This window comes from Mandrillus leucophaeus, unplaced genomic scaffold (genome assembly GCF_000951045.1).
Source record: "Mandrillus leucophaeus isolate KB7577 unplaced genomic scaffold, Mleu.le_1.0 Scaffold122, whole genome shotgun sequence".
Taxonomy (NCBI): domain Eukaryota; kingdom Metazoa; phylum Chordata; class Mammalia; order Primates; family Cercopithecidae; genus Mandrillus; species Mandrillus leucophaeus.
Genome location: NW_012100543.1, coordinates 5,984,261 through 5,997,878, shown reverse-complemented (window position 1 = coordinate 5,997,878; position 13,618 = coordinate 5,984,261). Strand labels below are relative to the sequence as shown.

General features: G+C 39.0%; 1 protein-coding gene across 2 annotated transcripts in view; it reads right to left on the bottom strand.

Annotated features, from left to right (window-relative positions):
• The window catches only part of NBAS (neuroblastoma amplified sequence), a 466,664-nt gene that overhangs the window by 180,701 nt on the left and 272,345 nt on the right, over window positions 1-13,618 (bottom strand). For both annotated transcript variants that reach the window (XR_001005077.1, XM_011971446.1), the window contains exons 33-35: window positions 8,743-8,856; window positions 5,976-6,133; window positions 4,413-4,502 (exon numbers count right to left, since the gene is read on the bottom strand). Coding sequence is in view for 1 of the 2 variants with exons in the window: in XM_011971446.1 (XP_011826836.1) it covers window positions 4,413-4,502; window positions 5,976-6,133; window positions 8,743-8,856 (362 nt within the window). In the remaining variant the exon portion in view is untranslated. The remainder of the gene's footprint in view (window positions 1-4,412; window positions 4,503-5,975; window positions 6,134-8,742; window positions 8,857-13,618) is intronic.

Sequence of the window (13,618 nt, the reverse complement as noted above, 5' to 3'; positions counted from 1 at the left end):
CTTAGCCCATGCTCAAGATTTAAACATTAATTAGTCCAGTCATATAAATCTGTAGCCACTTAAAATGCTCATAACAAACTTTCCCACAGTGCAAATTATTTTTTAATGGGAACCTTGTACACAATCCATTTCTAACTCTAATTAGATTTATCTAGGGAAAATGCCATTGGTTAACTGATATACCTAATACTAGCTAAACAAAATGTTAATATACTCTAAGTGGTAGAATACTGTTCCATCTAAAAAGCATAATGACCAACATTAATAAGAAACTGGAAATCTGTAATTTTGGTAGTTACTCACAAATTATGCATTTTGTTCTATTTACAGACAAACATCCTGTTTACAGGGACAACAGCAATATCTTCAAACTTGTAGGCTCCATTTGTACTAACATAAATGCTACTGCATAACAATTACATCTTTATTTTGCTTGGATATATAAATAAACATCATTATTTTCACAAGTGAAGTAATGAAAGTCTTAAGTATTAAAGCAGATTACACATAAAGTCATCTCTCATTTATGAGCGATAATTTAATGTGGTTATTACCTCCACTGTTAATGTGTAACACACGGCATCTTAGAGCTAAGCACTATATTTTAACCTAATAATAGTAGCTATAACATTCTGAAACGTGCCTCATAAATCAAAGCCATAATGCGTGCATTGAGGGTTTGGACTAGCACTTCATGAGATCTATATCTATTACAATTTGCTGAAAGGGGACAAAGGCAGATGGGAAAGCTTTTAAGGAGATTTAAAATAAAAAAAATAAAAATAAATAAAAAAGCAAATGATAATCATTTTGGAAGAACTCCTTTTCCTTGCTAGGTGGAACTTGTAGAGGACTACCAGTGGTCTTCTTCATTTACCGATGGGATTTAATAGAGTAACACGTGCCCACTTGCAGTAACACAGCATGGCCCACTCCAAAGAAGCCACCAAGAGGTCAGGCTGACACTTTGTAATTCACTGTAGAAGCAGAAAATAGAAGTCCCCAAAGTCACAAAAGGCTTTTCACAGATTTTGGAAAGAACAAGCGGGTTCCAAATAATTCATAAAGCTGAGCTTAGCAAACACATTGCAATTCCATGCTGAACAGAAAAATGATACACTCCTCACACTGGCCAAAACATCACAGCACCTCAGTAGTCACCACATGATGACTGAAAATCCACTTCCTAATTCATTTTAGGAAATTAAAAAAAAAAAATTCACTTCCTAATTGATTTTTACCACTGACTGATCATTATGCAGTTGGTGTCTCCAGCTGAGCTTTATGAAGCGTGACCTAGGCATTCACTAATTGAGAAGCACAGTAAGAGCACAGATAGATGGCACACCTCCAGTGACCGGACAACACCAAGTCACACCGCAAAGTGCTAACGCAGAACAGTGAGAGAACGCCTAGGGAATATAGAGAAGGGGGCAATTTAAGGACTCAAGGAAAACTTCACAAAGAACATACTTCAGATGGAAGGGGTAAGAGCACAAGACAAGCACAAGAGCACAAGATCAGAAGTGTCCTCCAGACAGAGAGGAAACTCTACAAAATGACACTAAATGGTGATATGTTCTCTACCACTGGAGCGTAACAGATGTTTGAAAGGCATGAAAAGGGATGATGCTGGAGGCAAGCAGAGTAGGAGATGTGACTGGACAAGCTGTGGAGGGATGAGAGGTTCAAAAGGAACAAAACTTCGGATAAAGATCTCATGAAAAGTAGGTCTTCAATTGGACCTTGAAAGACAACTCCTCCTAATACATGGAACATTGAGCGACCACTGGCTAGTATAAGAACCGTTTTGAATCCCACAGGGAGAACAGAATAGAAATTTAATGTGTTTTCACCTCCAATGAGGGAAAACAATAGTTGCTAATCAGTACAACTGCAAGTCAAAACATGCCAAAGGACAAAGCGTATCCACGTCACTCTAGGACCCTAGAAAATGCTATGGCTGCCATCTGAAGGGAGGCAGGGCAACAACAAAAGAAGTCCACTGCCTGCAGTGCGGGCGGCTGAATGCCGGCCTCCACTGAATGTTGCACCTTCTAGAGCTCTGATGTCCAATCTGGTAGCCAGTAGCCTCATGTGGCTATTTAAATTTAAATTAATTAAAACTAAGTACAATTGAAGGCTGGATGCAGTGATTCATCACACCTGTATTCCCAGCACTTTGGGAGGCCAAAGCTGGTGGATCACTTGAGGCCAGGAGTTCAAGACCGGCCCGGCCAACATAGTGAAACCTCATCTCAAAAATAAATAAATTAATTAATAAATTTAATTTAAAATTTGATCCCTTAAAAGTGATATTTCAAGTGCCCAATAGCTCTGTATGACTAGTGGCTACGATGATGAACAATGCTGGTATGACATATTTCTTTCACTGAAGAAAGTTCTATTGGCAGTGCTGTCCTAGAGTCACCGCTGCAAGAGGAAGAGGCAAAAATTCCATAGGGGCAAAAATTCACATTACAACCCTCTTTGAGATAATCAGATTACTTAGTATTGAACTGGGAATACACATGCATATTAGATCCATGCTCATTAAATTAAATTTTAATATTAAAAAAAGAGTTGTGAAAATGGGGTAGTTGTATATATTCTACTCTGGGCAAAAGCTAAGTATCTTTGCCCTAATTCCATCAATAGACTCCACAACGGAAGCTTTGTACCAGAGTTCTAAAAGTAACTTAGAGTACACAAATACTAACGACTTTGTCAAGATGGATACAGCAAAAAAAAAAAAAAAAAAAAAGTTAGTGCAGCTCACTTACCACAATAGGTGTCTCCTAAAATAGTTACAAGAAAAATAAAGGACATTTTACGCTGTGAAAGTGAAGCTTACCATTCGATGGAATCTCATGAAAAACCAGTCTATACAGAGAATCATCATCACGTCTTAATTTACCTAGCTGGGATGTCAGAAACTGGGCCACTGCCTTTGATCTAAAAAATGCTAATTCTATGTTTCTGGAAAGAGTCATGAAACGTTAAATTCCCTTGGGCAAACAGTGACCAAAAGAAGACGGGTGTCGGGGGCATACTCTTCCTCCTTCCTCTCCCAGGATGGAAGATTCTGAAACACATATAGACTTAATTGGTACAGACAATTTTATTCGTAAGAATCTCAATGAGGAAAAGGAAAACAACAAAAATCCAACACAAAATAAGCAAGTGAATCGAACAAGTACCTCAAAAAGAGGATCTCTCCTGCACTATCTCCATCTCATTAGTAATCAGAAAAATATAAATCAGTTAATTAGATATCCTTAAACATCATTAGGAAACCAACAATAGCAATGTCCTGGATTGGAGTGACCAGCAATCCTGTACATTACTTCTCAAAGTCCATCAGTAACACAAAAGAAAAGCATCTGGCATTATCTATTTAGGTTGAATTATATACACAGCTCACAACACATATTTCCAGTGCTAGATACATGCCTGAGAGAACTGTTTGCCCATGTACACTAGAGACATGTACAAACGATGACAGTCACATTATTTTTAGTCACCAAAATTGAAAACAAACCAATGTCAATCAATGTTCATATGAATAAACTGTAATATGCACACCGAAATTAATTTCTACATGGCAATAAAAATGAATAAACTACAGCTACATGCAACAGCATGAATGGATCTCACAAACATAACATTAAGTATAACTATTTCTATAAAATACAAAAATAAGTAAAACTAAACTATCATATTGAGGGTATGTATGGTACATATCAAAATTATTTAAAACAAAAACAAAAATCACAAAGATCTGGTTATCAGGACTAGTCAAGACAGTGGTGATCTCTGGAAAGGGAGAGAAAAGTTCAGAATGAAATACAGAAGGCCGGTCATGGTGGCTTATACCTGTAATCCACGCACTTTGGAAGGCTGACAAGGGCGGATCACTTAAGGTCAGGAGTTTGAGACCAACCTGGCCAACATGGTGAGACTCCATCTCAACTAAAAATTAAACAAATTAGCCGGGTGTGGTGTGTAATCCCAGCTACTCGGGAGGCTGAGGCAGGAGAATCCCTTGAACTGGGGAGGTGGAGGCTGCAGTGAGCAGAGATCACGCCGCTGCACTCCAGCCTGGCAAAAGAGTGAGACTCCGTCGAAAAAAAAGAAGTTTAATAAGGAGAGGGTCTGGGGGATTTGGAAGGCGGTTAGGTACTGCTTCTTTACCTGTAGTTTCATGGGTGTTTTCTTTATGATAGTCTATTGAGCTGAACATTTTCTGGTATACTTTTTATGTGAATGTTGTATTTCACACACGCACACAAAAGCGAGAAAAGTGGTCTGCACACACATACACAAAACGCCTCTCACCCACAAGGTTAGGTGATCCCATTTTATCCCACTCTCAGCCACCTTTCAAACTCCTCTTCCTCATTTTAACTCACCTCTTGTACTGCTTTACTAGTTAATGGTGAAGCACTGATATTTTCCCCTCCTTCATGATGGATCTGGAAATTCACTCTTTGATAAAGAATCTAAAACAAGAACAGGCTATGCTGTAAAGGAGATACGTTTTTAAATTTGCTTCTCATCACAATGTAGGCTTGAAATTTAAAAAGTACTTTTAAAAAGAAAATTACCTTTTCATAACGATTAGCTTTGGTAATAGGCTTACTTCAGGACTTCACAAACAGTTTCAAAAGGATGCAATGGTTTCAGAAGTGGTGATCAAGTGTGAAAAAAACTGATATACAATGTAATGAATTGTTACAGGCGGTGTCTATGTTCCGGCCTGGAGCAACCTCAATTCTTGCCTCCTCAGAAGAATAAATTTGACTGAGGAGCATATGGCAGAAAAAGAGACCAAGGCGAGTTTTAGAGCAAGAGTGGAAGTTTATTAAAAAGCTTTACAGCAGGAATGAAAGGAAGGAAGATACACCTGGAAGAGGCCCAAGTGAGGGATCTGAAGGACAAGTGCGGGGTTTGACCTTTGGCTTAGAGCTTCATATCCTGGCATACTTCCAGGTTCTTGTGTCCCTTCTCTCCTGACTCTTCCCTTGGGGTGGGTTGTGCACACGTGCAATGGCCTGCTGGCGATGGGAGAGGAGCATGCACAGTGTGTTTACAGGAGTTGTATGCAAGCTCAGCGGCAGGGTTCTTCCCTTTTCCAGTGGAATGCCCTCACAGGTCATATGCCGGTGAAACTCCGCCATTTTGCCGCTTAGTGAACATGCTTGAGCTTACTGGGCAACTCCTGAGATCTTATCAGGAAGCGCTGATCACCAGTTTCAGGGTTTTTTTTTCTATCTATAGGGAAACTGTCTTTCCCTGGTGCTGGCTGCAACCAATTACTATTTTAGAGAGGCAGTGTGACAACTGCCTGACGCCTCTGATGGTCGCCTGACTTTCCTGGTGGGGTGGGGGGCCCTCTCCTGTCTTGCTCATGTCTGCCTGACTAGCTACCAACTGTAAGAGAATGACTATGGGATGAAAATGTGGATTCTAGAATCTCCTCATACATTTAACAGTGTTTCTCCACAGGGGCACTATCCTCTCCTATGCAGACCTATCCTGTGAATTTTAGGAAATTTAGCATCCCCCCAACGAAAGCCCACCCCAATTCCCAATTTCCAAAGGATCCCTAAGGGAATGGTTGCTCCACTGACTTTAACCCATATGATTTCAGATATATTTTACATGACCATTTAGCATATGTTTAATTCACAACACTAACTTTCCCCATTATTTTCAATAATTTCTTTCCAAATATTACTTTCTATCTTTCTCAAGGCTGTCTTGTATCCTTTCTTCCTTGCTGTTATAAAGCCAGCAACATTATGTTATATCCTAATATTTTCATGTTCCTTTTCCATAAGTGACGATCTAGTTTTCTTCCATAAATTAAAATTCTCATACTTTTTTTTTTTGATGACCACATATCTCAGATACACACACCCAACAACATGCACTTCATACAGGTTAGGATTTCCTTTGTTGAGAGCACTTACTTCTGTCTGCAGAGAGCTGCTAGCCGCCAAAAGAAGTTCAATGCTGCTAGGAGGGCAATGTGTCAAAGCAAAAGCCATGAGCTCTTGACGAGTGCCCAAGTCCTGGTAACCTTCTGATTGTCCTAACTGGCTACAAACATCCCAGCTTTTAGGATAACCTGCAAAATTGGCAAGGAAAAAAACAATGATTCCCAAAAGAAGAAGAATATTCAATCTAAGATGACAAATGCAATGGCTTCCTGCTCACGTCTTGTTGTACCAAAGCAAAATCATAGTCATTAGTGACACATTATTTTATAAGCAGAAACAGATAAAAATCTAAGCTAGGAAAGATTAGGGTGGTTTATTATCCAGAAAGTTCAATGGTACTCCAGACAAGTGTTTCTGAAAAACTCTGTTAAATTTTAGATTAACTGACAATAAATGCAAATAATCTACTGAGATTTGATGTTCTGTGAAAAAGCAGCCATCTGAATTCAGAACACCTGACAGCCTGGTCCGACCCTGCTACTTAGCACTGGCGTGAGAGCTTTAAGAAAGAGCCAAAAGTATCACAATTCTTTTCCTATTACAAAAGGACAAGAATAACACCTTCCTCTTGGGTTGTTGAAGGAATTAAGTAACATTTGTATGTAAAAGAACATGTAAACTGCCAAGTGCTAGAAAAAAGAGACATTATGATAGATCCCCATACAGAATCACTCACTTTATAGATAAGACAGACATCTAAGGACAGTGACTGAATCACCCTCCAACTCCCAGCAGGGATTTTTTTCCTATACATTATACTCTGAATTCTTAAAATACATTTTTATTCTTATTTGAAGGAATTCCAGCCTTAGGCCTATTTGTCTAAGTACAAAACTTGTAGTACAGAATAATTTTTCCTAAATATGTAAAGTAAAAATTAATTCAGATATTACCCTTACCAGAATGAAATTATTATAAAGCTCTCCATATGAACAATTTAGCTCAGTGCATTTTCACAGAGAGCCATAGTTATTCTAAATTTAATGTTGCAAAATCACTTGGTCAATATTATGGAATACAGCTCATTTATGAAAACAATTTGCTAATGCTGAAGTTGTAAAATATTGAATATTTTTTGAGAGTTTTAAATGTTTTCATAGATGTAAAGCCAAAGATCCTCTCTGTGACCAAACTTAAATCAGACAACCCTGAGCCCTCTTCTCAACTAGGTCTTAACCTTGGCCCCCAGCCTTGCTAGGCTGCATACTCCAGTTTTAGCAAAAATCCTACTAAGTCAGTTTAGCCGGAATCTTCAAATTCTCAAGGGCTGATCAAATTACTCATCCCTCAGCAGTGATATCTGATCATCCTGGCCGGACTTCAGCAAGGTCCTATTAAATCATTTTAGCAAGGATCCCCCTGCCCTTGATATTTCCTCTTAATTTTCCATCCACTGACCCTTCAGTTAGCCTACTGGTTACAAATATTCAGCTGTCCTTGTTGTATTCAGAGTTTAGTCCAATCTCTCTCCCCTACTGCAGTGGTCTTCATACTCATCACAATAGTCCTTGCTGTTATAACAAGTGTCAGAATAAGGTTTGCTTTAACAGTACACATGCAAAAGTTACACAAATCATTAGTGCAGAACTCCATGAGTTATCATGAAGTGAAGCCTGCATTTTAACCACTCCCTATTAATGTATTGAGAGTGGGTAGAAAGATGTGTTTGAGCCTTCACATATTCAAGCATAGCCATGGAAAATTGGCAATTTAGTACAGAGCTCATGATAAGAAAAAAAAAAAAAAAAAAACTCCCTATCACACTGAAGAATGTGTTCTTTAAATGAGAAATTATTCTACAATAAAATCTCATTATCCTGCAGAGACTTGAATTTGAATTTCAATATGAAGAATTTTGGAGTTGCAAAACCCTTCCCAATTTCTCAACGTCGGTTTGAAAAGCACTACACTATCTGGCATGGTTTGGATCTGTGTCCCACTCAAACCTCATGTTGAAATGTAGTCCCCAGTGCGGGAGGTGGGGCCTTGTGGGAGGTGATTAGATCATGGGGGTGATTTCTCACGGTTTAACATCATATCCCCTTGGTGCTGTCGTTGTGATAGTTGAGTTCCTGCAAGCGCTGGTTGTCTAAAAGTGTGTAGTCCCTCCCTCGTCTCTCTCTTCCTTCTGCTCCAGCCAGGTAAGCCTTCTGCTCCCAGTCTGCCTTCTGCTCCCACTCTGCCTTCTGCCACGACTAAAAGTTCCCCGAAGCCTTCCTGGAGGCAGATGCTGCCATGCTTCCTGTACAGCTTGCGGAACCGTGAGCCAATTAAACCTCTTTCCTTTATAAATTACCCAGTCTCAGGTATTTCTTTATAGCAGTGTGAGAATGAATTAATACACTATCTTTAAAAAAAAAAAATTAAAGAATGGAAATATTGACTATATAGACACAAACTAAATAATCTAAAAATTAAAATTTTCTCTTAGATAACAAATACAGGAAAGAGCATTAAAATATTTTACATAAAATTATTTTTAAATTACGAGCATGTTTTTAATACGGACTAGAAAGCAACCAAAATCTCAAATAAAATGTAATGTCTGAATCTGTTAAAATGTTTATATCAACATGTAAGTACATAGCCTATATGCTTATCAGTGCTCATAAAATGTATTTCAAGCCTCAGTGTGGCTGGCTTACCAATCAGGTCAATTGATTTCAGAACAGACTTTTTCCATTATTCATCACATAAAGAGGACATAAGCAAAGTGTAAAATAAGCTGTCTACTCACCTGTGGCCATCAGCTCCTGACAATGCATATTGGCTGCTTTGTAGTCATGGAAGCGAAGTGCTTGCTCCACTAAAAGGACTAGAACCTGTCCCCGCCTTTCTTCTGGGTCCTCACCTGTAAGTCCAAGCAAAGGACTTAATGATTATGACAAGCAAAATGATTATGACAAGCAACATCAAGTGATAGAAGAGCTTGTTAACGCTGTCTTTCAAATTACTTCAGAAATAAAACAGAGAGATTAGACGGATTTGCAACAATGAGAGGAAAAAGTTGCTTTGACCTTTCAATCCACTTATGAAGCATGGAATTAGCCGTCAGTCTCCTAAGAGATCAATGATTAACATTAGTTCCTAATTAAAATACCCAAACCAGGAAGTCCAAAATCAGGGTAGTTTGGAACCCTACAAAAAAGTCTTGGTATTACCAGGGTAAGGGAAGGAGAAGAAAATTTATGTTTCCAAAAGAAAGCAGGTTATAAAAGGGGCTTGAAAAATAATGACCAGCAGATTAAAAGAATGGATGAAGATGATACAGCAATAAACTTCTCATATTAAAAATTCAACTACTATTTAGAAATTGGAATGCAAACGTTGTCCAGAGCACTGGCAAAGATTGTTCCTTAACAAATTCTCATTGGGGTCCTCCGAGCCTTACTGGGCCCTGTCCTCAGACATATCCTTGAGAGCCCAATTTTAGCAAAACTTCTGCTGTCAGTTGTAGCCAGAATTCTCCACTCTGGATATCTGGTCATCCCTGATATCTGATCAAATCCCTCATCCCCGCCACCAACTCCCAGATGTTATCTGGCCACCCTGGCCAGCCCTCAGGCAAGAATTTGTACCCTGTCAGCTGGTTTAACCAGAATGCCTCCTTACCCCAATGATTCTTCTTTGTAATTTTCCATCTGCCCCAACTTAGGTTCCAACATAAGTAAAACCCAACTCAATGGAAACAGTAAAATCAGAAATAACCAACTGTACTCTAACTAGGGACTACCCACATTAACTAATCAAGTATTTTCTTTGTCCACAAACACCTTATAAAATTTTCCCATCACCTCCACTCAGAAGAGCCTTGAACCACTTTGAGTTTGGTGCTGCCTGATTCATGAATTGCTGTCTGTTGAAAATAAACCCTTTAAAATTTTTATGTGCATAAGTTTACTTTTAACAAGCCCAATTTCTCTCTCTTACTGCAAAATTCCATTGCAGTAGTTCCTATACCTATAGTGCAGAGTTTCTCTTACAATTTTTTGTTTGTTTGTTTGTTTGAAGAGACAGGTCTCCCTACGTTGCACAGGCTGGTCTGAAACTCCTGGGCTCAAGTGATCCTCATGCCTCAGCCTCTCATTTAAACATGCATCAGGGATAATTTTTTCATTAACAGCACCCATGGATCTCAATCACACAGATTGAGATCACCAAGTGACCCATTACTTTAGGTAATTATGGCAACCAAATTAACACCAACCTGCATACCCTACCACTCACATGCGCTGCCCAGCCCAGCCGGCGTACTTTACCACAGATATCAATTCCTACTCTTTGCCTAAAAACAAAAACAACAACAAAAAATCCCTACTGTTTTTTTCAGGGAGTCTACAGAGAGTCCTTGTGCCTCTGCTGTCTCCCATGTGCTTGAGCCCAAGACCTAAAATAAAGGCCTTGTCTAGGAAAGCTGCTTGGCCGTGTGCGTGTGTGCATGTATTTATTTAGAGATGTGGTTTCTCTCTGTTGCCCGGGCTGAAGTGCAGTGGCACTACCACTGCTCACTGCAACCTCGACCTCCCAGATTCAAGAAATCCTCCCACCTCAGCCTACAGAGTCACTGGGCCTACAGGGACATAGCACTAAACCTGGCTAACTTTTTTATTTTTTGTACAGACAGGGTCTTGCTATGTTACTCAGGTCAGTCTCGAACTCCTGGACTGAAGCAATCCTCCTGCCTCAGCCTCCCAAAGTGTTGGGATTAGAGGCGTGAACCACCACACCTGGCTTGTGTTCATTTTTATTACACAATAAAGGAGGAGCCAAACGGCCTGTGATCTGCAGCAACCACAACATTACTATGCTAGCCAACACACTGTCTACATTAAATTAAACAATGATTTTTGATGTTTTCTCCTTCTAAAGGCTAACAGAATGAAAATAATTTGGGGCTCAAGGGATCACAGTTCTGGCATACGGGTTATTTCAAAGTGAAAATATTTGAGCTACGGAAGATGCAGGAAGAAATTCTAACTGAATTTATCTTATCTGAATAAAGCAGAGTCTCCCTAAAATAGAACTGCAGTTAAACCCCCTCCACAGGAGTTTCCTGAGAACTCAGCCGGCATACAGACTGTCAGTCAGCATCAAAAAGCCCAACAGAACCTTCCATACTTTCCCACTGAAGCCCTAGCCCCTCCCACCCCATCCCCCTTTTCGTTAAGTTGGTATGTAAACCTTACTTCTTGCTATTCAAGAGTTATTAATAACTAAGTGACTTCTGCATGCATGTGTAAAAAAAATCTTGTTTTTCTCCTGTCTATTGTCAGTTAACTCACAGGCCCCCCCGAGGAACCATTTGAAACAAAGTAGATGAAGAAAAAGGTTTCCTCCCAACAGGGACTTTAAACATTTTTGCTAGGTCTTTTAAAAGCATTTTCCCCTTTGAGCGTTCTTAAATGACAAATATAAAGGGGGAAAACCCTTAAACACAAAGTAAGTTTATAGTTTCTCTGACAGTGCTCATCTTTTATTATCAGACTCAGTTTCCAGAGTCTAAAAATACACAAGAAAAATTCAGCTCATGTTAAAAGATCTAAAATTATTTTCCCAAAAGTATTTTTAGAAAATATTTTTTAAAATATTTTACATAAAATATAGGTTTTCGTTGCCCTTGCAACATATTCCTTTACTTTTCACTCGCTTAAAAACAATTTATTTCAATGGTAGGCTATCAGGACAAAAAAAAAAATTGTTATTATCTTTTTAATAATCTTTATTATCTATTAAAATGTAAGCTTTTGGCGGACAGGGGTTGGTTCATAGTTGGATGCTCAATACCCAGCATCAAGTAATGTACATAACAGAGAGGCTCAAAAAAATACAGTCAGGAGTTGCTTAGCAAGAGGAATACATTCCATGACATGTGTCATTAGGCAATTCCATCTTGAGCAAACATCACAGAGTGCACTCACACAAACCTAGATGGTACAGCCTACTACACACCTAGGCTATATGGTACAGCTCCTAGACTACAAACCTGTACAGTATGTTTCTGTACTGAATACTATGGGCAACTGGAATGCAATGGTAAGAATTATGTGTATCTAACCACAGAAAAGGTACAGTAAAAATATTGTACAAAAGATAAAAAATGGTAACTCTGTATAGGACATTTACCATGGATGGAGTTTACAGGACTGGAAGTTGCTCTGGGTGAGTCAGTTTGTCGGGTGGTGAGTGAATGTGAAGGCCGGGGATATGACTGCACACTACTGCAGACTTTACAAACACTCTTCACTGAGGCTACATGAAATTTAGTAAAAAAAAAAAAATTTCTTTCTTCAGTAATAAGTTAACTATAGGTTACCATAACTTAAAAAAACTGAACAAAACAAAAAACAGAATCTCACTGTGTCACCTAGGCTGGAGTATAATGGCATGATCAAGAGTTACTTAACTCACTGTAACCTCATGAACTCCTTGGTTCAAGGCAGGCTGCTGTCTCAGCATCCTAAGTAGTTAGGCCTACAAGCATGCATCATCACATCCAGGAAATTTTTTATTTTTATTTTTTGTAGAGACAGGATTTCACTGTTTCTCAGGATGGTGTGGAAGTCCTGGCCTCAAGTGCGTCACTTGTCTCAACCTTCCAAAGTGTTGGGATTAGAGGCCTGAGCTGAAATGTTGAACCTTTTTTTTTTTTTTTAAACTTCTTAAAACTTTTCTTGTTAAATGCTAAGACACAAATACACACATTAGTCTAGCCCAAAAACAGGGTCAGGACATCAATATCACTTTCTTCCACCTCCACATACTGTCCCATTTGGAAGGACTTCGGGGCCATAACACATGGAGCTATCATCTCCTATGATATCATTGCCTTCTGGAATCCCTCCTGAAGGACCTGCCTGAGGCTATTTTACAGTTAACTTTTTTCTTTTATGAACAGGAGCCGCACCTTTGAAAATAACATAGTATAGTAAATATATAAGCCAGTAACATAGTCATTTAGTATCTTTACCAAGAATTATGTACCAACATAATTATATGTGACAAACTTACACAACTGGCTGTATAGGAAGTTTACATCTCCATCACTACAAAAAGGTGAATAATGCGTTATAACGTCTGATGTCACTAGGCGATAGGAATTTTCAGCTCTATTTTAATTTTATGAAACCACCACTGCATATGAGATCGTTGTTGACCAAAATGTCATGTACCACTGCTGTGCAGTACGACTGTAAATTCTCAATAAAACAGGCACAGAGGCCAGGCACCGTGGCTCACACCTATAATCTTAGCATTTTGGGAGGCCGAGGTGGGTGGATCACTTGAGGTCAGGAATTCAAGACCAGCCTGGCCAACATGGTGAAATCCCATCTCTACTAAAAATACAAAAATTAGATTACAATCATGTCATCTGCAAACAGGGACAATTTGACTTCCTCTTTTCCGAATTTAATACTCTTTATTTCTTTCTCCTGCCTGATTGCCCTGGCCAGAACTTCTAAAACTATGTTGAATAGGAATAGTGAGAGAGGGCATCCCTGTCTTGTGCCAGTTTTCAAAGGGAATGCTTCCAGTTTTTGCCCATTCAGTATGATATCAGCTGTGGGTTGATCATAAATAGCTCTTATTATTTTGAGATACGTCCCAACAATACC